Source organism: Rhea americana, unplaced genomic scaffold (genome assembly GCF_003343005.1).
Source record: "Rhea americana isolate MKP2758 unplaced genomic scaffold, rheAme1 scaffold_70, whole genome shotgun sequence".
NCBI classification, from domain to species: Eukaryota; Metazoa; Chordata; class Aves; order Rheiformes; family Rheidae; genus Rhea; species Rhea americana.
Window position 1 is genome coordinate 3,461,465 of NW_028186868.1, and position 27,614 is coordinate 3,489,078.

The 27,614-nt window shown below is 40.5% G+C and overlaps 1 protein-coding gene across 1 annotated transcript in view; it reads left to right on the forward strand.

The window, feature by feature from the left end:
• SLC22A23 (solute carrier family 22 member 23) overlaps positions 1-27,614 on the forward strand; it is a gene marked incomplete at its 5' end in the record, with an annotated part of 117,549 nt that overhangs the window by 77,607 nt on the left and 12,328 nt on the right. The window contains 6 exons of the mRNA XM_085321666.1: positions 1,432-1,600; positions 8,394-8,521; positions 14,980-15,069; positions 20,672-20,774; positions 23,932-24,164; positions 27,208-27,240. Of these exons, the coding sequence (XP_085177792.1) occupies positions 1,432-1,600; positions 8,394-8,521; positions 14,980-15,069; positions 20,672-20,774; positions 23,932-24,164; positions 27,208-27,240 (756 nt within the window). The remainder of the gene's footprint in view (positions 1-1,431; positions 1,601-8,393; positions 8,522-14,979; positions 15,070-20,671; positions 20,775-23,931; positions 24,165-27,207; positions 27,241-27,614) is intronic.

Sequence of the window (27,614 nt, forward strand, 5' to 3'; positions counted from 1 at the left end):
TGATGTGTCTGTGGTTAAGCTAATGAAAATTTGGGCTGCCTCACAAAATTTTTCTTCTGCGTTGGCAAAAGTCCTTCCACAGTTTTCTGTCATTGGCCAAGGGGGGTGGGGAAGAGRGGGAAAATCAGTATGTAATATTTAATACTGTGTTTGATCTACAAACCAGTTTCTGGTCAGCTAGTTTAAATCTATATTAYAGTGATAAATGCTGAACAAGCCACAGATGAGAAGGTGAATGAGCAGCTGTCATCTCCTCCTCTTTCTATTGTCTTATGGCTTTTCAATTATAATTTTAACAGCCATTAAATTATAATTTAAAACAATGGTAGGAGACATCTCAAGGAAAAACAATGCTGACAGCAACATAACATGATGACATGTATGTCTATGGGTATGTTTCTATATCAGCTTGCTGATAGGTACAACACAATACTTGTGGCAGGTTTATTGTACTTAATTGTTAATCTGTGGAAGTGGATGTAGGCAAATGGGAAATTTGAAAGAGAACTCTTGTAATTCTTACTGGGGAAAAATCATTTATGTTAGAATATATTTGTACAAGACAGTCCAATTTTATTGCTATTTCTCCTGTGTGTATGTTTGGGGTTTTTAAGCATTTCTGATAAATTCATCTTTTATTTCTGGAGAGTGAATAAATGTTTGGCCAGAAATCAGGGATTTTAAGAAAGCTTATCTGCTGAACTAACTTGTCACAAGGCAGCTGAGGCAATCGATGATAGCGATGATGGTGGTAAATTGCCCTACTGCAACAGGAGGGATGGAAGGCAGGATAAAACAGATGGAAGGCTGTCTTGTTTGAAAGTTGATCAAGATTAGCAATTACAAAAACAAAAAGAAAACCCAGAATCAACCCACTCAGCAAAATCCAGCTTGAAACTGGCTGAGTAGCAGCATATTAAACTGGTAGGCAGGTGGCATCGCATATGAGCATGGAGGCTATATCCTGTTGAGAGCTGTGCTCTTCTGTCTCCTTGGTACATTGATTGTAAAGACATGTGGTATCTCTGAGAATTGTGAAAAGGCTGGACCAGGAGTCACTGCATTGTGTTTTACTCTTTACTCTCTAAACAAATATTTTACCTGTGCTTCCCTGGGCACAGACCYGAAGAAAGTTTGCAGTCAGGATACAGCAGATCTCCAAAAGATGCAGTGGGTGTATGAAGAACTCAGTGTCAGCGCCACAGGCAGCTGACATTGTTAGTGAGCTCCTCTACTGCTGCTAGAGTATTTGAAGCCTAAATACATGACAAATCAAGATATATGTGATTGTTTGTAACTTTGACCAAAGGTCTCAAAGGACACTAAGTTCATGAAATTTCATGAAAATAGGCAGCTGGCTGGAGGGGGATTACTCTYTTGGTGCCATCGCTGACAGGGGTCTAATACATCTGCTTGTGCTCTGTGTTTCAGGGATTGAGCTCTGTCCTCCTGGGCACCGGTTCATGATCACGATGGTGGCAAGTTTCATCGAAATGGCAGGGCAGTTCCTCATGCCTGGRCTGGCTGCCCTCTGCAGGGATTGGCAGGTCCTCCAGGCAGTCATCATCTGCCCTTTTCTGCTGATGCTGCTTTACTGGGTGTAAGTATTCTTCCCCTTGTCAAGTCACAGAACATGCAAGCCCCTAACGCTGGATTTGAGAGGTGCTTTTGATAGATAAATCTGTCCCTTTGTTCTTTTATTCACCTTTTGCAAAGATGTGAATTTAAGATGAGAAGTAATAACTTTATAATTTACTGCAGYGCGCACACAGGTTATGTACTGAAATAGGATGGGAAGCTGGGAGAAAGTTCTGTTTTGGTAAGCAGAAAGTTGTACTTTGTAATTATCCTCTCTTAAGACAGGACACRTTTCCTTTAGCCATCTGTGCCCCTTTAAAGGTGGAAAAAAGATTCTCAAGAGGATGCATTTCAGCCTACTTGTTGTCAKATTGTGGCTGTACAACTAAATTTTTCCCTTAGAATCTGTATTGCGGTTCTGGGCTGCCACTATTGGTTCGTTCAGCCTTGGTTAGCCAAGCTTGGATAAAAATAACATATATCAGCAAAGGTCTGCTGTGAATAAGCACATTTGGAAGTCTAATATACATGAGGTACCTGGCTCCAAATTGGACTCCCTAGTAGATTTTGCCCAAATTAGCACGTGCTGGGCCAAAGGCTGCATTGCCAGTCTCAGTTGGGCTGTTTTAGCACATGATAGTTCCCACAAATAATGCTCTCCTAGTTGTTTCTTTTACTTCTTTCTGGCAGCTGCGTTGGGGTTGCTGTTCAGCTTTGTGCTCCAGGTTTGATACTATCGATACTGAAAGAAATAGTGTGGCTCTTACTGATGGCAGGTACCAGGTCCATCTTCACCAGGACTTTGTAAACCTCCCTAAAAYCACTCCTTGTTGTTCTGTCTTAATAGTGACACACAGTGGTGGCATAACACAACAGAGGCTTAGGACAACAGTATTGTACAATACCAGAACAGTAAAAAACACTCTAGATAATTCATTTTCAAGGTAATGCTAAACAAGGTTAAAATATGCAGTTATGCAGTTGTTGCATACTGAAAAATGTCAAAAACAGCCATCGCACCATGCGGAACCAAGTTGCACCTTCCCAGACCCACTTGGTAGTTGTAACCTGTAACAGCTTGCAACATGTAATAACTTGTAACAGCATGTAACAATGTATAATAGTTCTATATATTTTCCTCTTTCTCATGCACATATTGCAGAAGCCCCYAGTGGGGATTTCTCTGTCTAGCCCTGAGCAGACATATGGCAGCTTAGGCTGAGTGCAAAAAGCAGCACACAGGAGAGAGGTACAAACAAGCTCTTTTACAAGAAAATGACTGTGGTTTTTCCTGTTTTTTACCATACAACATCTAAATAGTCTCATCTCATTAGTGTTATCTTGATGATGGATAACCTATAGTCTTCTTGCTTGTATATGGTACTGTTCTCGTAAACCTTCCATCTGTTATACTCATGCAAACATGCACGAAGGTCAGCTCCAAAACTGCCACCTGAAAAGCAGTATAGGAGCCACTGGATAGGAACCCAAATGGGATAGAATACGTATGGGTAAAGGACAGTAAAATGCACTGAAGATGTCTAACAAATATGATAGAATAAATGGACAAAAGTAACTCTTCAGCACTTTTATGGAGGTTGCGTGTTTTCCACGTGCCACGTCCAGATCTGATACATTTTTGTTGAAAGGTCATCAGGGRCCTCTTCACTGGGCGGCACTGAGAGGGATAGGAAATGCTGACATGTGTTCCTAATCTGCACAAGCTCTGTGGCATTTTGACTGGGCGGGATAGAGAATGCAAATATATTCCACTTATAATGTGTGATATGACAGCTTGATAAGTAGTAATAGTAGCCAAAATATCAGGATTTGCGTAGCYTGGGTTTTTTCAAATTTGCAGAATTGAACTGTAGTTAGGATGGCTGTTTAATTATACTGCTGGTACAGTATGCACTTTTCTCTTAGGCTTTTCTCTCCCGTCTGTTGCATATTCTCTGGAAAGCTTTACTGTTTTATTACTTCTCTCCTTTCATCCCCTCTTCCCTCATCATTGTGTTGGAGAACAGAGCRTGGACTCTCAGCATATGTTACAGATGAAGGAAAAAAATGAACTGATTTATAATGAAAGAGCTAAAAAACCTACACTTGAGCACTGCTTGCTAACTGCCCATAGTGTACCTATTTAGTTAAATAATAGAAGCTGTGACAGCCCCCTATACTCCCTCCACCTTCCTTCTTTCTTGGCTCACTTTTATCTCCTGAAGCAAAAGAGCCATTCACCTCTCCATGCTGGCGGTTAGCTCTCTCCCAGCTATATATTTGCTCAGCTATCAGGCTTGTGCAGTAAGAGGTTATAYGGCTCCCTAGGATCAGGATGCCTGAGCAGAGCTGGGGAGTTGGGCACCAACAGAGGAAAAGGAGGAAGCAAATTTCTCTAGGAAGGAAGATCTGATGGATCGTGACATTTGGAAACTGAGTTCATGCCCCTTCTCAGTTCTCAAGTAATTCTGGAGTAGGCAAGAGGCAGCCACGCAGGCCGGATGGGAGCACAGGGGTTGATGGCATGCAGATTAAAATACATTAATAGAAGGTGGACTCCCTTCAAGTGTATGTTTCAGATCAGTGAGAGAAGGGGAACTCCAGTTCTCCAATTACACAGAGGTGTTATTTCCTCTTGTACATAGGAAGCTTCTGATGGGACTATGCCATGAAGGTCAGCAAAGATACTAATAATCTAAAACAAATTCCTGCTTCACTCTAAATAGAAGTGAAGAGGTGGAAAAGGCTGACTTGTTCCTTTTTGGTGCTATACAATAGGGTTTAGCCTTACCAAAACACAGATCTTGGATTGTAGTGACTGGAGTTATTTCCCTGGGGCAGACCTCTGGTTTACACACTGTGCCTTTTCCATGGGCATGGGTTTACTTTGCATCCAAACTAGATAGATTCCAGCTGTGCATGGTACCTACCTGGTCTTATTTCTGACTACCTAGGGTTTTTCTCTACTGCTAGGATTTCTTGGATTTAGGATGTTTTTTCAGTATCCCTCTCACCCTTCCCCCCTCCTCTCTCATGAGCAGCAGCTGTGTAACAGGAGAAKAACATTTCCCTCCACCCTCTGTCCTCTCCTTTGTCTGTGGAAGGTTCCCTGTTCCCTTGCTGCTGAAGGAAGTGGAAAGCTGTCAACCAGCTGTCTGCARTCAGCAGCTTGATGATCTGGGAGACTGACCAACTCTACCGCTTTCCCTCAGCAGAAGGCTTTCTCCACTCTTTACAAAGAGAGCTCCAGAAGGGAAGACACCAAAATGAGTTAGTGGGGAGCAGGGAGAGACAGAAGGAGAAAGTTGGTAGATACGCACTTCTCTCTTGAAGAGAGAAGAAAAGAGGGTGATTGGGCAGTGGTCTTGTAGCAGAGCAACATTTAACCTATTCTCTACCTCATGACAGATTAGTATGTAATGGCAGGTGATAAGGGATGCTGTTGTGACAAAATTTCTGCACAGAAGTATTGCAGACAGTGCATTGGCTCTTTTGGCTTTTGAGTTTATTATACTGCTTAGTTTGGCAAAAGTAAAGGTGTAAAAAAAGATCATTTGCAGCAGGCTGCGTACTCTGCAAGTGGGCTCACACCCTTGCATGGAAACAGGGGTAAGCAGGCTTTGCACTTGCTCTGCCTGATATCCTGGGGCTGAAACAATACAGGAAATAAATGATCCTTAAATTAACTTCCTGCTCCTCATGTTGAGTGGTAAAACAGGCAAAAGATCTGGGATTTCTGTACCTACTGTCTGAGAATCATACAGGAGGTGGGAGGCAGAGACAGCTTTTGTCCCAGTGACTGGCCCCATGATGGCGTTTGAGACTAGCTGTTCCTGCCGTTCTCTTCCTTTTCCTACAAGCAGGTGTTCTCCATAGATGTTGTCGTTTGGGATCTGTAACTGGCCTAGTCTTCAGAGCATTCCTGCTGAGGTGAGAAGACTCACATAACAAGCAGTGAAAGTTTAAAACAAACAAACAAACAAAAAAAAGTGGAAAGGAGAAGGTACTTATCCTAAAATACAAACCTGGTCAAGAGCAACACTGTTTTCAACGAGGCTATGTGGAGCCTAACTTGTGCTTCCTTCTTGGACTGGAGCTGTAGGTCTGAGAAAATCCTCTTTATGCCACCTCTGATTTTACAGTTTATTTGAAGACTGTTTGCATAGGTGATATTTTCAGGCTGGGGTTTTTTGATGCCAGCTTTGAACATGCTCTACTGCTAGTAAGCCTAGATGCCTGCAAGCTTGTAAGCTGGACTCTCCCCAGGCTCATAGTATTTTCAGACTTCCTGGTGAGCTTGAAGGAGCTCTTTCTCAATAGCTAATACCTCCTGCCCAAAAGATATTTGTACATGTGCAAGTGGGAGTAGAAGGGGCAAGAAGCAAATGATATATTCTATCCTTGCATCCTCTGTGTTTTGCTTTGCAGAGTGGACCAATATAAGCCCTTTCTCTGAGAGACAGAAGCATCACCCCTGTTTAATTTAGCATTAATAGTGACTTCCAGCTCAATTCTTCAAAGGTGGATGTGTGACCCACTAGCCTTTTCCTGAGGCTCTTTTATTTTTACATACAGTTCCTGCCTTTCGTAGGTAAAAGAGTACTTTACTAACCAGTTCATCTCAGACTTCAATTTTCTTCCTGTGTTCAATGTTCCTCATTTGCTGCTCTATTTGCTTTTCTGCCTGCCTCTCTCCTAGTCCAGTTCTCCTCCACCCTGCACACCCCTTCCAGTTTCTAGCATCTTTTTTACCATTTGACTTCCCCTTCTGCTCCCTCTGACCTGGATTTCCATGCACACTGCCTGGAACATGGTGCTGCTCTCCCCTTCTGCTGGGAAGGTAGAGAGGAGGGATTGATTACCTAGAGGGCAAGCAGGTAGCAAAATGAATCCAGACCTTTCTCTTCATTTTCCTGAAATTGCTAAAATTATCTCTGTGCATGAGCTAAGGCATTTATGTGATTGCACGTTTAAAGGCCTTCCAAGTATAAGCTGAAAGCCACCTTTTTGTCATTGGTTTTAGTAGCTGCATTATAAAAGAAAACACATTCCTTAATTCATCCCCCTGCTATCAACTGCAGGTTTCACTGCTTCAGTCCGTTACTGACCCATGGAATGACAACAGCTTGAAGGGAAAGTGTATATCCTGTAGGCCAATTTAAGAGCCATTATTGTACAATAACTTTACTTTGGCTACTGTATAATTAGCACATTTCTTGTTATCAGGTCTTTCGTGTGTGATTTTTCTGAGGAAAAGGAGGCAGTGGGATAAGGAAAAGGGGGAAGAGATGTTTGACTTTTCCTCCCCCGTTGCTAAGTTGACTGTTCAAAAACTGCAGATTGGTGACTCAGGCTGTCCCCTTTCCAGAGCCAAGCACTGAGAATTCTTGCATTCAGAGAATTATTAATTTTTCAGAATATGCATTTGCAATACAGGCTATTCTGCAAGAGAATATGCCAAAGCATCTGTGCAGCACCAGCGTAGTAAATAAGCTGTCAAGCTGAATGGCTGTCGTCATTGCTTTTACATATTTTTATCATCTTGCATCAATTGGATTACAGGCTGGCAGATATCTTTTTCCTCCTTAAGTAGAATACTGTACTTTTTCTTTATTTAGGATGAAGTTCTCAATAGGATGTTGTCCAAGTTGCATTAACCTTAAAAGGTAGCAGTGTAATGGTGTAATTGTGTGCCCTACTGCTTAAAGGTATAGGAAATAAGACAGCATCCATAGCAAAGATAACTACTTTGTGGTGGAAAATAGAGATTCATTGGATATTTGAAGTTTAAAATAGTTGCTAAATTAGTTGTTAGAAAAAGTTTTTCAGAAAATTTGTGGAAATGTGCAAACAAGAAAGAAAAATATGCTTGTAGCAATATTTGGAAGTATCCATATCTATGAAAATGATTTTATACACACACACACACACACACACACACACACACACACACATATATATATATATATATGTACACACACGCACACACACATGCTCCTTTTGGTTGCGTGTAAGAAATAAATTCATCTGAAAAGAGCAGGGAAGGCTGAACACCAAAGCTAGAGGTTCAGGTGAATGTCAACACTTGAAGGAAATAGCTGGATGAAGAATAAACTTTTCAGTAACCGTGTGTGTGTGTATGTATTTTTAAGGTGACTCAGATAACATAATATTTTTTGCTAGTGGAAACTTTTGTAACAGCTAGACATGATCTGGAGCATACACAGTATTGATCTGAATAAAACAGTAGCTTGAAATCTGCATATGAGGGAGAAGATTTTTTTTTTACATGTTTAAAAATACATTTTAAAAATTGCATTATAATCCTAAAAATAACTCTTCTCAGTTCCCTCTCCATCTTTACAAGAGAATTCAAATCACTTCTGTCATCTAGAGATTTTTCTTCCTTCCTTGATCTGAATTACCCTGTCTTAATTGCACAACTCATTTATTCCCTGCTTGATGGCAAGTATCTATTGCACACAAAGCTTCCTCCTTCTCCCAGTTCTATCAGAATTGTACTAATAGTCATAACTATTCTAATATGTTATAAAATTCTAATCTGCCCTATTTCTAGGGCATTAAGCCCTATTTCTAGGATAATACCTGCATCCTTTGTGAATCAGTATTAAAGAAAATATGATTAATTTGCATATTGATAATCTTTTTCCTGTTTATTTGTTTTGTAAGTGATACTTCGGCTTTTTGAAAACAATGACATAGCACATAAATGGTTAAACAAGCAGCTAGACACAATCTGTTCTTTCTCCAAGAGAAACTCAGAAGTGACCCTAATGTGTTTTCCATCTTTAAAGTATTTTCCCAGAGTCTCTTCGGTGGCTAATGGCTACACAACAGTTCGAAGCATCCAAGGAACTTATCCTTCAATTCACTCGCAAGAACAGGATGAACCCGGAAAGCGATATCAAGGGAGTGGTGCCCGGTGAGTAGAACAGGCAGCCGCAAGTCAGACCACGGAAGGCCACGCAAATGACATTGCTTGCTCTTCTCTGAAAGTCTCCAAATGCTGTTAACTGCCCAGAATTAAATACTCGCTATCTCGAAAGTCATCCTATTCATTCATTTAGCTTTCCTTGAAAAACAATTCCAAATCCCAGCACTGTGTTTACAACTACTTGGTCTATTGAACAGTCCTAGACGTTTCTTGAAGAAAATTTTACCATGGCTACAGAGTGCGCCATCAGCTACGTGTGCCTCAAACTTATATGTTGAGAGTGCTCCTGACTGGGACCGTGGCCATCAGAAAACATTTTTGTTGATTTGGAAAAGTGACAAAAACACCAGTCCCCTGGCAGCTCTAAAACAGATTACAGATCTTTTCCTAAGAGTCACTTTGCTTTTCTTTCCTGTAGTGTTTGAATTGCATAGTTCTGGAGTGGCGGGAGTCCTGCAAACAGTAGTGATAGGTTGGAGCTTTTCATTAAGAATGTAAATCGTTATTCCTTGGTTTACTGATGGCTTTTTTTTTTTTAAAAAAAAAAAAAAAAGAGCAGGTTATTGCTGTCACTGGGTTTGCCACTGAAATAGTTGTGCTGCTGTCCCCCTGAGTGCCTTGCACTTGCAGAGAGTCTGTGCATGTGGCTCCTCCTGCTCTGTAATTATAAGAAAGTGGAGGATTTTCTGAAGCTCCTTCATCTCACTGCTACGCCTGCTAAATTCAGGCTCCTCTTTTCCTTCTCACAGATCTGACAGTGCCCATGAATACCTATTTATGTATGTCATTTATATTCTGAATCAGACTACCTACTAGTCAGAAAAGAGTTGAAATATTTCTTTTTTTGCACACTTTCATACCAGTATGGGTTGCAGGGAGACCTCACTCAATAATCTCTGCTCTCCAACTGGTGTTACAAGGGAGGCTTTCCACGCTTAGCTAGCATTCACTGTCTAAGATCTCTGGAGTAATGTACCTTAAGATACGTCAGGGCTAAAGATGTCTATCTGCACTGGAATAGATTTCACCCAGAATGGGAAATATTCACTGTTCCGTAAGAAAAATTCACTGACCGATGCTCAGGAAATGAAGCAGTCTTTCTCAGTAATGTGCTTAGAAGTGAAGGGGAGAGAAATATCTTTGGGTCTGCGCTGCATCTAGGTATTCATACCAAGGTCACAGCTGTGATTTCTGTTACTGGTGCTGCAGTTGGCAGAGTTGTTTTAATCGTCCTGTATGCGTGTGGATTGCCTGTCTGCGGTCACAGTGCCTGCACTCACCTCGCTGTGGCCTGGCCGCAAGGTATAAAAGATCTCCTGGAAAGGCTCTGAAAAACTGGGATGCAATGGAGCTGCCATTATACCTGGCGAACCACATCACCTCCTTTTTGCAGATCTCCCCTGTAGCACAAATGAGGAAGAATCTTGGAGCAAACCTGTCTCTGAGGCAATGAAATGCCTGTCTTGGAGAGTCCCAKGCAATTCTAAATTTGGCTTTTCTCAGCTAGTCGGGTTCTTGAATTTGCAGACAAAATGCAAAAAAATGTATTTTCAGGAAAAAAGATAAATTATCTGAATTTCCTTTAAGGGAAAAAAGGCAAAGATACAATTGTGTTCTAGAGGGATTTTTTTAAAGCCATTTATGCTGATATTGTCCATGGAGGAATGTTAAGTATCAAAAAAGTTTTATGACTGTTATTTGTGACCAATTACATTTTCCAGCAGTTTCGTGGTAGGGGTAAACCCCTGTTTAAAGAGGGGCTCTCTTTCATGTGGAAAACAATATTATTTAARCATCTTGATGCAACGGATTCTCTGCCTGCAGTGATACATTAGCACACACCAGTTGTTAGTACATTACCCTTTGCAAAATTTCCTGAGTAATACAGAACATGCTTATTTCTGCCTCCTGGCTGATGCCAGTGGGTTTTTTGGTGTGTGGGGGCGTGTTTTGGGAGGGAAGGGAAGGGATAGGAATTTTCTCCTTCTCTTTCTCTTTTTCTAAACTCTCTCRGCAGTCCCACATGTTAAGGCTTTTCTGACACAGCTCTGAGGTGATGCTGTGTTTTTGTAGGGGAAACGAGGGAGGAGCAGCATCAAAAGGATTAAGTCATCTTAGCTAAAGGTTTTGGAAGGACCTTCTCTCTCGTTTTGGGTGTATGGGAGTGCTGACAGTCTGAATAAGGATTGTGGAAAGGTAGAAAATCTGAATGAAGAATTTGATCAAACAGCAGACSATATGTCTCTCAGTGGGTCCGTAAGCAGAAGAAAGTGTGCTTGTGTGTTACAGTCACATCTGCATAAAATTGTTGTAGTAGGGAATGGGTAAAAAGCTTAAACTCATCTGTGAGAAAGGATGCCTGATTTAGCTTGATGCAGATATCTCCTATTTCCTCTTTATTCCTTTGTTGAGTTTTCTTATCTATGTGGAAGCTTTTTTTTTGTTTGTGATTATTTTATTCTCTGTTTTCCATCTGCAAARGCTGCAAATTGTTTTGCTTTAGTTAGGGTCTGCCGTTGTGTTGCCGTTTACTGACTCACTACATTGCCATAATAGCTTCATAAGATTGAGTGACTCACTGCATTTAAATGATAAACTGCCTCCATACAGGCCCTTCCAGCTGGAAACCCTCTTGTGATTGTACTCATACGTATCAGTCAGATTAGTATATCCTGGATAACAGATCGTTATAGGAGTTACAGTAGCTGCATATATACCCATTTGACAGCTGATAAAAGTTCCATAATAAAAAGAACTAGAATTCAAGTGGGTGAAGTATTTCTGGGATGGAAGACAAAGCAATGCTGAATTGCAGTCCAAGCAAAGAACAGGTTTATTTTTCCTTCTAAAGAATCACATCATTCCCATTGCCTGCTGAGAGCTTCTCCTGGTCCATTTGGTTTTTCTACCCATCACTGAAACTGCCATCAGTCTTCTGTAAAGCCTGTTTGCTCCATAGAGAAACCACCCAYGTGTTGGGGTGGAAGGGGAATGAAAGCAAAATTATGTGATGTTTTTTGAATCAATCCATTGGATGAGAGCAACTTGCCAATGCTCTTCTATGAGATGTCTCTGGAGAGAACAAAATGTCTTGACAGGGGTCCAGTTGCCACCAAAAGGGCAAACAGTTGTCATAACCTCTGTGTCTGGATAAAATCAGCGTGGTCAATTGATGCGCTATGCTTAGCCAGCGAGAAAGTGTACGAGTGCTGTTGCACCAGAAACAAATTRAAGTGAGACAAGGAATCTTGATAGTTGAGAGTGACATAAATTAACATTGGCCTTATCTTCACYATAACCTGACCCAGGGTTGTAGTGTAATGTTTGTTGTTAGCTGCAAAACAAAAGGAGAGTTGTCCCCTCAGCAGTTTTTGAGCGGATTTATTTCTAAATGATTGATATACTTCTCATGTTTGCTAGGAACAGTTTGCCTTGTGAACAGTTTTTTACTTTTATGTAGCTATTTTTTCTTTCACGCTTAGGAAATTTAGGTATACAATCAGACCCAGCTTAATCATCTCTAGTGTTTTGAATCCCAAAATTTTCACCACTTGACTTAACATTTCACCCTGTTTCAGAAATAAGTTTCAATTTATTTTTGCATCAAAATGCTGATTTTTATCCAACTGCTTATCAAAATCTCATTTATAAAATTGGCTTATTAAGATTTGTTGACAAATATTTCAAAATTTTACCCAAAAAGTAAGCTTTTKTTATAAGAAAATGAATTATTTTGATAATATTAACTCAGTACAGGTTTTTCACTGTCAGTTTYTTCAAAAACTTCCCCATCTCTTCCCTGTCCCCTTGTAAAGCAARAAAAAAAAATTCATTTCAGTGTGACTACAAAGTAGTCATTTTTACCTCAGCCAAATACATCTTAGAAAATGTATAGAACAGAGATTGCATTAAAGAACTGAAGAAAAAATTGTTTAGGGGATTTGGAAATCCCAAAGCACCAATTGTCCTCACACCATTTTAAAGGAGTGTGTAGTAGGTTAAATGGCGGTTGTGCTGTTGATAGGATGCCTTTTCTTTTTTTCTCTTTTTTTTTTTTTTTTTTTTTCCTCCCAAGGAAAAAGGGGCCAAGGGCTTGGTTTTTTGGCTGGAATAGGTTGACTGCTGCAAGCTAATCTCTGCTCCATCACTGTATTTGGTTGCATTTTGYAATGTGCAACTTGGAAAATCCTATCAGTAACTATCAATGTGTCAGACTTGATGCTTCCACGGAAACCCTCCCTTGTGCGGTTTTCATTGTATTTGTTTATGGTGAGGGACATTTCAGACATTCCTTAACAGAAGAATAATTGCCTGACCGGATTGAGTAACAATGCCCTATTTTTCCTCCTCTGTAGAGGAAAACACACAGGATGCAGRCATTTATTTCTAAGATGTCAGTGGAAGGAGTCACAAAAATACTCTACATCATAGAGAAATAATCATATAATGGCAAAAGTGGCCACAAAGATCAAGCATACAAGTAGACACAAAAGCTTAAAAGTGTAGAATACATTTTGGAGGAGGAGTGGAGTGCAGTGCTGACAAACTGTGTGTGTGTGTGTGTGTGTGTGTGTGTGTTGACTGCAGTGAGGAAAACTGAGGTTTTGGGCTTTTCCTTTAACAGAAAAAAAATATTCTTCGCCTTTTTTGCTACTGAGCCATATACTTCCATGATTTTTATTTTTTATACATGAACTAGATTACARTTTTGTTTTGCTATGTATTTTATTTTTCCTAACCACAAGAGTTGGATATGGCATAGTTACACCCTCTTTTTTGATTAGATAGAATATAAAGGGAAGGAGGAAGAGGCATTATGTCTGAAAGTCAATCTCTTTTTCCCTAGTAGGAGAGATTAACTCTCTCAAACCTACAGACCTGTGCTAATATCCTTAGACCATCACAGCTACGACTGTGCTACTGTTTTAAATACAAAGAATGGGATGGATGAAGAGTCAGGTGTATTAGCTAATAAAAGAAAGCAAATTCTCTTGCCCTGTAATATAGGTACCTGCATGTGATGCAGATACAAACTTGTTGATTGTGTCCCTTTATCAGATCCATTTCCAAATTGTTTAATTGTGCCAGACTTAAATACCTCACAGTAGTCCCAAGGGATAGAAATTCAGTTCAAACAATTCAAGCTGCTACTTAAATGCAACCTGTAAGTCTTCAAGACAAAGGACTGTGTATGGAGATTGGAGATGGAAAGGATGGAGATTTCTATTTCAAACAGAGTAACAGCCAGTGGGCAGTGATTTGTGTGATTTCCTTCAGAACATGAGGTACACAATAAATATGAATGTAGAATAAAACTGATCAGTTTAAGTCCTCCTCTGCTAACTAGATTTGCAGAAATGAGAGAAGAGCCCATGTATGTGTTGACTGTCCCTGGTGAGGATGAGCTCTGACAATTGCAGGGTTTGGAGGTAGCAGGGTAGAAGGACTCTACTGAGTACTTGCCTTTTAATGCCACTGGGAAAAGCCAAATAAGCATCTTTTTATTATAAAAAAATAAAAAATGATGTCAGCCTTTATTTAAGCCTGAATGAGTCTTTATCAGCAATTCAGTTCTCTGCAGACTCATCGCTGGCTGCACTCCAGCCTATCACAACTTCTTTGTGTTTTGGCACAGTGGGTCTTTGTCAATGTTGCTACTTTTCTTCTGGAGGGGCTAATTTTGTATGACTGAGTCTAGAGGGCTGGCAGCTCGCCCTGGTGCTCATGGCACTCTTGTGGCCCCTTGTGCATGAAGAGTGGGAAGGACGGATTAGTTTGGGTGCAGCTGAGAGGAAAGAAGAGAAGAAGCCTTAGGAACCAACATGAGATGGAAAGCAGTAGTCAGGACGGGTGATAGAGAAGAGGAAYACAGAGGAGAGTGAGAAGAGCAGTGGGAACACAGAAATAAAGATAGTTGGAGGGGTCTTAGAAGGACAAAGATGGTAAAGAACTTGGCTGGGGCGGGGAAAGGAAAGGAATTAATGGCTGTAGAGGAAGGAAAGAGGAGAAAAGACCTGATGAACAGGAAGGCCAGCGAGACCATGACTATTATTAGTTTCCGTCTTATCCAGAGCAAGCTATCAAGCCCAAGAATTCAGACTTTGCATTCTTCTACTGTGAAATCATCTCAGAAAATATGTGCCACATCTCCTTGTACTGCCTAATTCACCTGCTGTATCTGTTGTGGTTTCCTTTTGTAGCTCCAGTAGTAGTCAGTGGCAATGTACCTGTAGGTATCTGAAAACTCTGATATGGTTCCGCAAAAGGCCATTAGATGCATTCTTTGTTTGAATGTTGATAACATTAGAGGAACATAAATATTAACAAGTCAAGCATTCGGAAATACAAGAAGTCAGGTTGCTTGGGCAATCCTTACTTGGCCTCCTGGCATGAAGGCATGATGATACAGCCTTTAATAACATGATTACGACCTATTTTTTCCGCAGGGCGTAGGATGGACGAATCAGTGCATAGGATGGACGATGCTGTGGGAATGAAGCTGTTGTCTGTTCCTCATTTGTTGCAGAATTTGGAAGGTGTGTAGTAAATGAGGCACAGGGTTGCAGAAAGAAAGAGGACAGTCTTGGGGAAATGAAGCTAAATACCTCCTGAAGAGCTAAACTCTTTTCCTGTGTCTGCCAGGGGCATTCTTGTGTGATGATGGAAAATTCTCTGAAACCAGAGTCTTTGAATGTAGTTGCTAATCACAATTTCTTCCGTGTCTTTCTCAAGCATATAATTTTGGGGCTTGATTTGCAGATCAGTTGAGTATTTATATTGACACCTGCCACAGATGTAAATAGTAATTTCTGCAGGTGTTATGTGCCAGAGATTTTGGGCGACTCATGGCCTGCATTCCTCAAGCTATACTCCCTAAATCACTGGATGATTTTCTTATTCTGGACACAATTCCTCTATATTTTGTCTCCCAGTATACAAAATAAGAATAATCTTTTCCCTTGCTCTTACAAGAAAGTGGTGGAGATACTTTCATTGATAGTTATGAAATACGTGAATATTCTGACAGCACTGTAGGAATGTCTGTGAGGAAACCTGTGATTTTGTATTGACTATGAGATTTGGATAATAAGGCCACGTGCTAAATGGAGAAAGTAGAGACATCATTCATAGCTGCCCGTTTGCTGACTGTAGTGAGTATTCTGTGGGGAAAGACTAGTGTGTGATCGTCTACTTAAATGCTGTATCATAATGCATATGTGCAACTGAATATTGCCATGTTTCCTATATTCTTGGAGTGTAATTAGAAATAAGGATTGAAACAAATTATTGCAGTCAGTCCTCTGCTATTACAGTCACCAAGTTATATAGTTGCTTTCATGAACTGAACTTCATCTTAAACACTGTCAGCATTTTCGTTCCTTGTTTTTGTTGGAAAGACATTTCAGAATCCAAATTGTTCTTTTAGTAGAGTACATGTTAACGTTCAGCTCAAGTTTCTTGTAACTGTCCAGGTTATTTTTTCTATTTGCTCCTATTCCATGAGTATCCTTATTTTAAATATCGTTTTCTCTTTTCTCTTGCTATATTAGTAGAGAGCAATCTTGTTGTACTGGAATTCTTCTGTCTCCTCTTGTTTTGTAAACAGGCTTGCTAAGGCTTTAGTTTGTCAAATGTGGATGACTGGAATTGTAGAAGAGCACCAATATTTCATTGCCTGAATTGGAAATATGTCACGGACCTATCAGGCTGGTGCCTTAGAGTCATATGTGATCAAGTAGTATRCAACCAGATCCACCACAGTATTTATTAAAAACTTACTTTTCAGCAGAAGCATCTGTCATTAGTCCCCAAACGCCTTACACTGTATTTTGCATTGCAAGCAGTTTTTGCTACTCCCAGTCTCAAGCTCAGTCATTTTTCGCTGATGTCCTCTTTCTCTGCTGTCTTGCTGGCAATGCCTTATTTTGGTATCAGCAGACTTCAGTGGCACATTCGTAAGCTTTGCCCCTAAGTCCTTAGAGAAATTATTGAACAAGGTGGTTTGGGTTTTTTTTTTTTTGAGAATGAGACAAGTCACTCCACCAGTAACCTCCTGCCATCCTTAGTAATTTCCATTTTTCTATCTCTTATTGCTGTCTACCCATCAATAAGCTCCTTACCCACCTCATGATTTCTGTATGTGACTTGATAGCCTTCAGGATTCCTTTAACATTAGGCAGACAGAAATACAATACACCAGGCTGCTACTCTGCAATAAAATGAGCACAAAGGAAGTTCATGGAGACAAAAATCCTGGAAGGTATAAATAACTCTGTGTACCAGTAACTCAATGTTGCTGTGAGTAGGTTGTTTCAACTCTGTGCATTTCAGTCTTATCTACCTCCTGCTGCACAGATGTCATGCTCTGAGGATTGATTGAGCCTCTGTGCTGTGTTTCCATAGCTCTTTWCATGTTCAAAGAGCCACTGACAGTAACATTTAGCAGCCAGAAAAATCCAGCAGAAGTCCAACACCACAGGACACTTGTCATTTTGGACATCCTTTTTTGGCGGCTTGATTCGAGCTTTGTCTACTTTGTCTTTGTCAAGTAATGCAGAGATGGGTGGCATCGTTTGAAGGCTTTAAGTTATTTTACGATTTTGAAAGCCATSGTCCTGAAATGCAGAGAAGCCCACAAGAATGCAGCAGCGTTGAGAGTTGGAAGCTGATAGGGTTCCCCTCCCCATGAGACTTTTAAACTTTCCCAATGAATAGTTTTAATTTCCACTGAGATATAAAGAGTTAGCTTGTTGACAGTTTTCCTACTGAGCCCCTGAATGGGAAGCTTAGAGTGTGTGTGGGCCCTGGAGTATGGGAAATCTCATAATGGGCATCTGAGTAAATGGATAAAAATATTTCCTATTTTCTGAACTCACTATTCTGGTAAATCAGTCAGAACTGAAATGTTTAATRCAGATTCCTTCAGAACTGGTGAGTTCAGTGCAGAATCAAAGAATAAGCTGTAAGCATAAAGGGGAATTTCCCTGGTGTTATTCCAATAAGTGACTGAGAAGTGGTTTGGTTCTGTGTGATTTTAATAGGCACTGACTTAACTTTTCTTTTAAGATCTTAACATTGACCTATGAAGTTCAGATGGCCTGAGAACTACCTGCCCCGTGGGCTGGGCTGTCTCTCTCCTGAGGTCCCATCAGTCAAAGCAGGGGTCCTTTCATGCAGGGCAGACTACCTCCAAAGACAGTCAGCAACTTGAATGAGACAATACTGTCTTGTGGAAGTCATATAGCTTATTTATTGCTATATACATGATATTTTGATTACTGATGATTGATTTTATGGTTCTTTTTTGGAGAACATCTGACTGGTAGATATGGAAATGAAGGCTGGGGAAAGTCATCAGAAAGATGATGTTGGAGACTTGGGGAGAGTCATTCGTGTGAAGCAGGTGACTTGTGCATAGATTAGGTGTTAAATTTGGTGTTTTAACATATACAAGAGGGGAAAAAAAAGATAACTGGTAGAGCCAGAAGGTTTTAAGTAGAGAGTCAGGTGCTATTTGCTTTTTTTTTTTTTTTTTTTTTTTTTTTTTTTTTTTTTTTTTTTTTTTTTTTTTTTTTTTTTTTTTTTTTTTTTTTTTTTTTCTAGAACTTGAGGCTGTTTGTTCAAATACATTATCTTTTTTGTATCGTTGTAATGCAGCTACATCTAGAATCTATTTTGGGACATTTTCTTATCATGATACAGGGTATTCATGGAGTGTAACCTGAATCAAAGCAGAGGCAAGGATCTACTGCAGGGAGAAGGCTGTGGGAGAGGAGGTAGAGAAGAAGTAAAATTCCCTTCATGTATACAATCCATGCTGCTGCTGAATCAGAGGATGTATTTGGCAATACATGTAGCACATAGGTTATCTGTTACGTGAGAATAGAACAGCAGTTCAGTGAAAAACAGTAACATAAATTAGTTTAGAAGGAATGATTTACAGGAAATATTGGAAGGGGGCCTCAGTGCATATGAGAAGGATGTGTGACAATAAATAAAGAACATATRGATTGTACCAATATGTTACATATGAAAAAAAGCAGAAGTGGAGAATAAAATAATGTTWACTCCTAAGAGAAGTGTAACTGAGTTAAGTGTTGCTTCTCTTCATTTCATTTTATTAAGATCTGGCTCAATAAAGTACATAATGACAATAAAATCTACTTCTTTTCCCCAAAGAAAGAGGTAAAAAAGACCTTGAGAATCAAAAAATCCAAACTGAGAAAACCCTAAGAATATGGCATCGGGAATAGTCTTGTGCTGACAGAAGAGATCTTTTACTTTGAAAGTCCAGATCTGCACATTCTTAGACAGTTTGAGAGTGAACACTTATGTTCATGTGAAATCTGCACAAAATGTCGTGTTTGAGTGRTGATTTTCATTGTTTCCCCCAAGCTAAAGTAGTAAACTGTCATTTTCTGTTAAGCTTTTTCAAAATTTTGTATTTTTTCTACTTAGAGTTTTCCCCATTTTTCCACTGTAAAAGATTTGACTTGGGCTCAATTATCGATTTTACAACAATGTCTTATCTTACTACTTCCGTTGTTCTGAATCATTTTGTTCCCATTTACTCCTTTCCAGAATCTTGCTACAAAAATCATTCTGACCTTGCTCTTTGAGATTAGGTATGCTCTTTTTTTTACTGCCCCCCCCCCTTTTTTAATATAGCTCTAAGCTAGTGTTGGGCCTGCTGATTGCTTCTGTAGTACATATACTAATTTTACCAATTTCCTCTTTACTCAATTTCTATTTTTATGCTTTTGAGGGCCTTGTGCTGCCTAGATTCTGGGAGAATGGAGGTTTGCAGATAACTAGAAAAGTAGCAATATCCTGCTTAAATAGAATTATTAATGTAAGTTGTCCTTTGCTTCTTTTCTTAAAACAAAACATTCCCTGTTGTTCTGGACAGAAGACCAAAAGTGACCTCTAAGCACTGAATGACACAGCTATTTGCGTCTAAATAGTATTTCTTTATTATTTTTATGRTACGATTTTCAAATAACAGCAGGCAAACCTGTCTTTTGTTTTGCTCCTAAATTAGGGTCAATTTACTTCTTTTTTTTTTCTTCCCATGTGGCTTGCTTTCATTTTTCCCATCTTGCATCTCTTTAAGAGATTAGTGATTTAGTGGAGTAAAGCAGAGGCTAGGGCAGGCCAGGACAACTAAGGACACCCAGGCTAATTGCATATGCATGAAAGAACAGATACAGGGTCCGGAACAGGGCTGTGTTACAGCCTTAAAAGCTGTCAGGCTGGAGAGCAGCAGTACAAGGCTTTGCCCCCAAAAAGCAGTTCCAGTTGGTACTCTTGGAATGCATTGCTTTTGTGGTGGTTTTGTTATAGATACAACTTCTTACATACTGTTGCTTTAATATTGCAAAGAAGTTAGCTGCCCAGCAGTTTGAGGATGTGAGGCYTTAGTTCTGAAACTCAAAGGAAATCACTGCTGATGACCCCCAGTARTTTCTTTTTAAGATAATGTCTTCTGGTTAGGGTATCCATCAAAATGATTTTTTAACATTTGAAATGTGGGAGGGCAGAGGATGAGCTGACATAATGTTCTAACCACTTCTTTCTGAAACTTTTTTTTTCTTTAAAAAAAAAAGAAAAAAGAAAAAAAAGAAGCAAACCTTGAAAGATTCCCACACAATAGGTTTGAGCGCCAGTCCTTTCCATGGTTTTTCAGATGTGTATTGCAGAAATGCTACAGGTCTTGTTAAGACCTAAAGACCCTGTTTGAGAGGGATCCCACAAATGTGCAATACTGCTTATGAGGGTTTAAAACTTAGCAGCTAAGTCCTGATATTTTTCAGAAAATATTTTGTGCCATACTTGCCAAATTCCATAGTGCCTTCATTTTACATAAATCCTTTGAATTGGGAGAAGATTTGGGATCTGAAGGAATTGTTGGTTAGTTCTCTGGCTCCAAGAAAGTTACTGCTATGGGAAGCCTGAAAGAAGAGGGAAACCTAGTATGGATTTTAAGCAGGCTGTTTAGCATTTTTCTAGCTCCTGCTAGTGTAGTGTGTTGTGTCCTTTTCTCTGGAACATCCCTAAGAATATCTTATAGTTCACAGACTAAGTTTCTGTCTCCCTTCCACCCCCATGGAAGAATAACTTTGGTTTGGTTTGTTTCAGAGCTGGAGAAGGAGCTCAGCAGGAGACCAAAGAAGGTCTGCATCGTTAAAGTGGTGGGAACCAGGAACCTGTGGAAAAACATTGTGGTCTTGTGTGTGAACTCGTAAGTCTGACATGTTTCTGTTTGAATATTTTTGTGGCTGGAACTGAAAGCAGTGGTAGGATACAATGGGGGAGCTCTTCTGTTTCCTAGGGTGGATCCTCTAACTAGTATCTCTGATAAATGATCCTGGAAAAGCAACAGCTGTGCAGAGGGGTTTTTTTTTTTTTTTTTTTTTTTTTTTTGACAAACCTGAAGGAAATCATTGGCCATTTCAGGGGGTGGAGCAGCGTGTCTGCTCAGGTGTCATAGTGCTGCACGGGCGTTGCTATGTGACCCAGCAACTCTCGCATTGCTGTGTGGTGCTCTGTACTCACACATACATCGGCTGCTGGCATCCTGGTTGAGATTTTCAAAGCTATTAATGATATAGGAGCACAAGTCCCACTTATTTAGCTCTGATGCAGCTACATTGCAGAAGGAAATGTTGCCTCCTAGTAAATAAAAGCATATTCCCTTGTGTAACAGCTATTCTTGACATGTCCTCAAAAATAGGTTATGAAGGACTTCAGCTCTCCCAAAGCATGTACAGGGCACACAGAGAGAATGTACTGTCTCACACAGAGAAACGTGATACCTGTGTCCTAAGGTTTCAGCTTGGACATGCTTACGCATGCAAAATCAGGCATCTGCCTAAGGGTTTTACAGGTTCCAGACTCTGAGACCTTCTGTCCAAAACTGAGCACAGTGTAAAAGAGAAATGGATCAGCTTCAAATTTAGTCTCTAACTGATCTCAGCTTCCAGGAGGAGAGTGACGTTTCTGATTTTCTCGTCACGTAAAATGTCTATGTGAATTGCTTTTGTGGTTTTTCAAATGKGAAATGGGAGAGAAGACTGAGAATTTCCACATTGGATATAAGCACAGAAATGCATCCTATGTACTCTTTAATAAAAAGTGTGTAGTTCTGTTGTGGCTTTCTCTTCAGCACATTTAGGGCCCTAGTCTACAGCCTTCATTCCTGGAAATAGGCATAGAGATCAGCCATAATCCAGAGAAGACTACTCTTGTGCTGGGTAGATATTCTCTGAGAGGCACGTTAACTTCAGATTTGTCTTCAGCATATCTGTTGCAGAACAGCCTCTGCTTTTATGACCTTGTGTTCCTCCTTTCCATCTGTCGCAGGGTAACTTAGTATGTTCTGAAACACTGTTTGCTCTTAGGTTGAGCTCATAGATTTACTAGCGAGTGTTAACTGTATTTATGAACAATGTTTATTTGGGGAATTCTCCTCTTCTCCCTTTCTAATTAAACACTTTTGGAAATTCCCTAAGCAAGAACTAGACGACAGTCCAAAGAATAACTTCTGGCAATAGTACATGGACACTGTTTGCTATCCAAATAGAATGTGAAGCAGATGTGTTTGAAGAAATAGCTTTCAAGTCTGCTTTTAGGAGGTAGAAAAACCTATTTCATTGTAATTCAATTATTCCTGTTACATCGGACTGTGCTATATTTTAGGAACGTGAGGAAGAAAAAGGGACTGACCTTTCATAAGGAATGATGAGGCATTAGAGGAGATAAATGTATTTAGTTTTAAAGCAGCTGTTCTGAGCTGTTCGGCAGGTTAAGACAATAGAGTAACTCCTGGGGAAGCAGGCTGAAGAGCAGAGTGCAGCTGATGCATTAATTCAGTTTGTAGGACATGGCCCTAAGTAGTAATTTCAGCAAGTGTGTTTGCATGTACAGAAGAGAAAGAGATAAGATATGTTATTATATTATTAAATATTGTATTTTATGAATTAATGTCTGACTTATTGGAGGAGTTAGTTATTGTCTAGGTATCCAAAGCAAATGATAGTTTTGTAAAAGAACAAGCAATTGTGCTTATTTTTTTTTGTGTGTGGAGGGGTATAGGGAGGGGTGCTAGTTATTGGGAGGGGTGTTGTTTTTGAATTATAGCAGTGATTCACAAGATCACAAGTGAAATTCCCCAGGCACTGGGCTATTGTGCACTCAGCAACTGTGAATTCCCCCAACTTTTTCCATGCTTATATTAATATCCAGTTTATGCTGGCAGTGCTTCAAATTTCTGGTGCTTCAGGAAGATAGAGGTGCATGAGTATAATGTACCTGCCATTTATTTGTGGAGACCTGCATCTGCACTTGCAGCTCTATGAAGCACAATTAGTTTGGTCACTTTAGCTTGTGCCAGGTTTTTCTGGTTTAAATGCTACAGATAGGAGGCTCTTCCTGGGAAGAGTACTTGTGCCATATTGAGGGCAGTGTTGGGAGCATTAAATCCACATATCAGTTCTGCAGGTGCAGTGCARTTCTGCATCAGGCTAAGCATGATCCTGGGGCTTCTCATCTGAAYGCTGCAGCTCCAGTCTTCTACTCTCCCTTCCATTTTTTTGCTTTTTTCTCTTTTTTCTTTTTTTCTCCTTTTTTTGGAGGGGAAGGGAGGAAGGGCAGGAKAAAGAGGTATGAAATACAATGGCAAGACAAGATACCGGATCACTGGAATTGTGAGGAAACTTTTAAAAGAAGAGGAAAGATGTTGCTATGAAGTATGGTGCAAAYATGTAGATTGAATTAGAGTTTATTACTTCATTATGTAGTAATCATTGCAGTGTGAAGTGTTGCTTCAGATGCTTGTTTTTAATGGGTTTTCAGTTGTAACAGGCTAACTTGAGRAGTGAGATGCAATCTTTAGTATGACAGAATACCTGGGCAGGAAGCCTTCCTGAAAGATGTATTTGTGTTGTGCTAGTTTTTTGCTGTCCAAGCACACAGATTGCTTCATAATAGGAACTCTGGTTCTATTGCCATCAGTGAATATATTGGAAATAAAGAAATTTCCTTTTAGACATAGAAGAGACAGGTTCTAAAATCAGTTGGGAAAAGCATCACACACATTATAAAGCTGCAGATACCCTTGTCTTGAGGAACAACTGTAAGAATGAAGCCAGCAGACTGCAAATCCCTGGCTGAATGGAGGGGAGGGTGAGGGGAGTTGCTTTGTTTCTTTTAGTTATTGCCTTTTTTGCAATAGTACCTAGAAATCTAAGTTGAGGCAAGTGTCCTTTTGCACTGTGTGGTATTTCTACAGCAGAAGAGGTGATTCCTGCATTAAATGTGTCTTATGTTTTCCCTTGTTATGTTTCTCTTGCCCTGCTTTTCAGAAATGATTTCCTGGTGCCCTTTTCTGTTTCCCCTAGGCTGACTGGTTATGGCATACACCACTGCTTTGCAAAAAGTATGATGGGGCATGAAGCGAAGATGACGATTACCCACAACTTCTATGCGGACTACTATACCATGGCGGGGATTGCTCTGGCATCCTGCCTGGCTATGTGCCCAGTGGTTGGGTTTCTGGGGAGGAGAGGAGGACTCCTGCTCTTCATGATTCTTACAGCTCTAGCCTCACTTCTGCAGCTTGGCCTTCTCAACTGTAAGTGGGGGAAAAAAAARGGGGGGGGGGTCAGAACCGCACGAGGCCTTGAGTTTGGCTGGTCCTGCTTGATATGTGGGGGGAAAATGGTCACAAATGTCTGTGGTAGAACAGCCCATTAGTAAATTAGCTGTCTGAGAAAAACACTGATGTGTGTACATGCAGTCCTGTTGAAGGTAACTGCAGGAACATCAGTCAGAGTGCACTTTGTCACCCTCTTTATCTGGTGCAATACTATGAGATCCCCATACAAGTCTCCCTTTAAATCTTTCATTGCACTGTAAAAATACAGGGATTTATCCCCATAGAAAAGCTCTGTCAAAGTTAATGATCCACTGCCAAAAGAGAGTAAAATCTTGCCTGAAAATTGCCTGCCACCCCCCTTTTTTCTTATGCAACAAAAGAATCTATTTTAACATATTCAGAGAATTCAGGGAAATAGTATGCAGGAACAATTGRTTCCCCCCTCCTCAAGAAGTCTTGAAGAAAACTGAAAGTAAGGGACCAGGAGACATTAATAGTTCCTTTTTCTTTCTCAGAGTTGATATGCAGTACACCTGTTCAGTTTAGGAAGCTGGACTAATTTGAAGAATTCTCAAACTCTGGTTGTCTCAGATTTATTAATAGATTGGCATTCAGTTCCAAATGAGTTCCTGCAGCGAGGCTGTTCAATGTTTTTTCTGTTTCTAGTTTTGCTACTTTTTTCCCCTTTAAAAAAAAAAAAAAATTAATCTCCATGAAATATCCTATGGAAAAGAGCTGGGTAGAGGAAAAACCTCCCTATTCAAGTCCACTTCTTAGATGGACTTCAAAATAAGCAGAAGTTCCCAGTTAAAACCGTAAGTGTCTGCCCTGTGCCTGCTCTGAGCATCTTGCTGCATACACGTAGTATGCAGGTACTGTGGACGTATTCAGCTGGGAGACCTGCTTTTAGCATGCTGTGTATGCATAGTCCATGGGCAGGTATAGGTGTGCTTTGTAAGATGATACAACTTGTCTGATAGCATATTTCTGCCAAAAGAAAGTGTCTCTCACTCCCCACTCTCTGGGGGATCTGGCATTTGTTTGGCCCTTTTGAGCTGGTTCAGCTCAACTTGTACAGAAATACTCCATTTCCTTTCATTCTTTYACTTCCATGAGTTAATTTTCTCTTGAAATTCTGCAAATTGAGCTTGAGGGATCAGAGAAATAGAGGGAAGGACGAATGCGCCTGCCCCCTCTTGCAGCTGCCAGCTCTTAGATCACCCCTCCAGTGAAATCTCACCCCAAGAAAGGGAGAAGGGAAATGAGACATGCTTTTGGATAAACTAGATTTAGGATGGTCATGAGAATGCCAATTGTTGCCATTTTCCATTTCTAAGTTTAGAAACAGTTCTAGAGCTTTAATTCTGTGTTGGAGATGGAAAGATTTTACATCCCCACATGTTGAGGGCAGCCCTGCACTGGCAAGAGTTGTCCATATTTAYAGACCGCATTTCCTGAAAGTGTTTACAAAGTTAACCTTTTGTGAACGTATTTGTGTAAGCATGTGGGAGGAACAGGGAATCTCTTTCATGACGTTAAGGAAACTCAAAAACTGTGTTTGCTCCCGGTTTGGCACAGATGTGTACATTTCCTTTGAGCACACATTTACCATATCCAACAGTCCCAATGGAGAGTGGGAGAAACACCTCTGTCCCCATCTTATCCCTAGCCATAGGGTCTCCTTTGAAGCCCCGTGACAGTCCTCATGCAGATGCTCGTTGCGTGCATGTGTTCTCCAAAGCTCCAGGGTCTTGTGGTGTTGTCCTTTGGTGTTTCTCTATACTGAATTCCTCTTTTTCTAAAGACCTCAAATGTTTGTTGAGGTAATAAATATGCAGTTGMCTAGCGGAGGGAAAATGCACCAGAGCCACTAAAATCTAATTTCAGTTTTAGAACAGCAAAAAAGTGGCTGGTTGTGGGGAGAAAACACCCTATAAGGATCTTCTAAACCCATTAAGGAAAAGGTTATAGTGTTCCCTCTCAGAAAAGTTACTAAAACTAAAAACAGTCAAGGGCCCTAGATGCTTTCTGCGATGTTGGCAGTTAGACGTACAGAAGTGACCCATCAGCCTTCCCTGCTCTGGCCTCTCACATTTCTTTGTGAAAAAAGGAAGAATATGCAACCTTGAGTTTTGGAGAAGCTTGTTTCCTCCTGCTGTAAACCATACCCCCTTCCTTCTCAAAAGAGCTAGACAGTGTTTGGAGAGAAGCAGTGACCCTGCTGGTTGTGAAATCTGTTACAGTCTYGTGCATGTTTTAATTTAGCATAATTCGGGAGTAATTAACAAATGAAATCAAGGTTGGAGAAGGAGAGGAAGAGAAGAATATTCACTGTCAGCAGCAAGCACACAACAGACCTTGAGGCTCATCATGTCCAGTGTTTCCTCCAGGCTTCAGGTTGTCACTGGAGTCACCCCAGGGGTCTGCAGGGAGATTATCTACTGCGTTGCCGTGCCTGGCTCACGCGGCTACCTCAGTACTTGCTGTGCGGTGTTGCTTTGCACTTCTTTGCAGTTAGGGCTTTTATAGYAGCTTGTGACTAATTCAACACACTGAGCATCAGCTCTGGGTTTTGGCAAGGAAGAGGTCTCTTACCAGKGCACGGAGGCTGATTCAAAGAGTTTTGAAGCCTCTGTTGGCCGTTCCCTCGGGTTACAGTAGGAGGGCAGTTTCTCTTCTCCCCCTTCATTAACAACAAAGAGGCCTTTGTGTTAATCTCGGTGGTAATTCTGGGTCTCTTAAAAATCCTTTAGGGCTGCATTTATTATCACCATCTCATTAGAATTCTGTCCTCTTCTGGAAGGGGCCAGGAAACCTCGTGCGGTAGTGCGTGGGTGCAGAGAGATGCTCTGGTTGTGGCACTGGAAAGGAGAAATATGTGGGGGATTGGAAGGGAAGTCTGGACGATTTACCTTTTTTTGCTTTGGATAAATGGCAGCTGTAATAACAGTATGTTCTTGTTCTCTCTCTCATTCTCTCATACTTTTATTTTGCTCTAACTTCTATCATCTTGGATCAGTGATTGGAAAATACAGTCAACTTCCAGACTCAGGTATGGTTTGTAAATGTGTCTRTATTACTCTGGATGTGCTCCCACTAGGAAAGGGCAGATCTGAAAGGCCAGGGGCCAAAGGACGCAGAGCCTAGCTGCCACTGCATGGGGAAAGCCCACTGTTAGGCAGTGTTTTGGGAACCTTCTTTTAGGAGAGAGGTATATTAATGTGTATGGAGCATCTCAGTGTAATGTCCCCCCCATGCAGCATGAGACTAGCTTGTGTCAGTATGTCAGGTGAGGGTTCAGAGGTCCTCCAATGGTTATTTTAAGATACAGGACAAAGCTTTCTCGGAAATGCCTAAGTCTCCGTTTCAAAAGAAACTTGTCCAATTTAGCCTTTTCCATAAAGGTATGCGATGCCAAAATCCCTT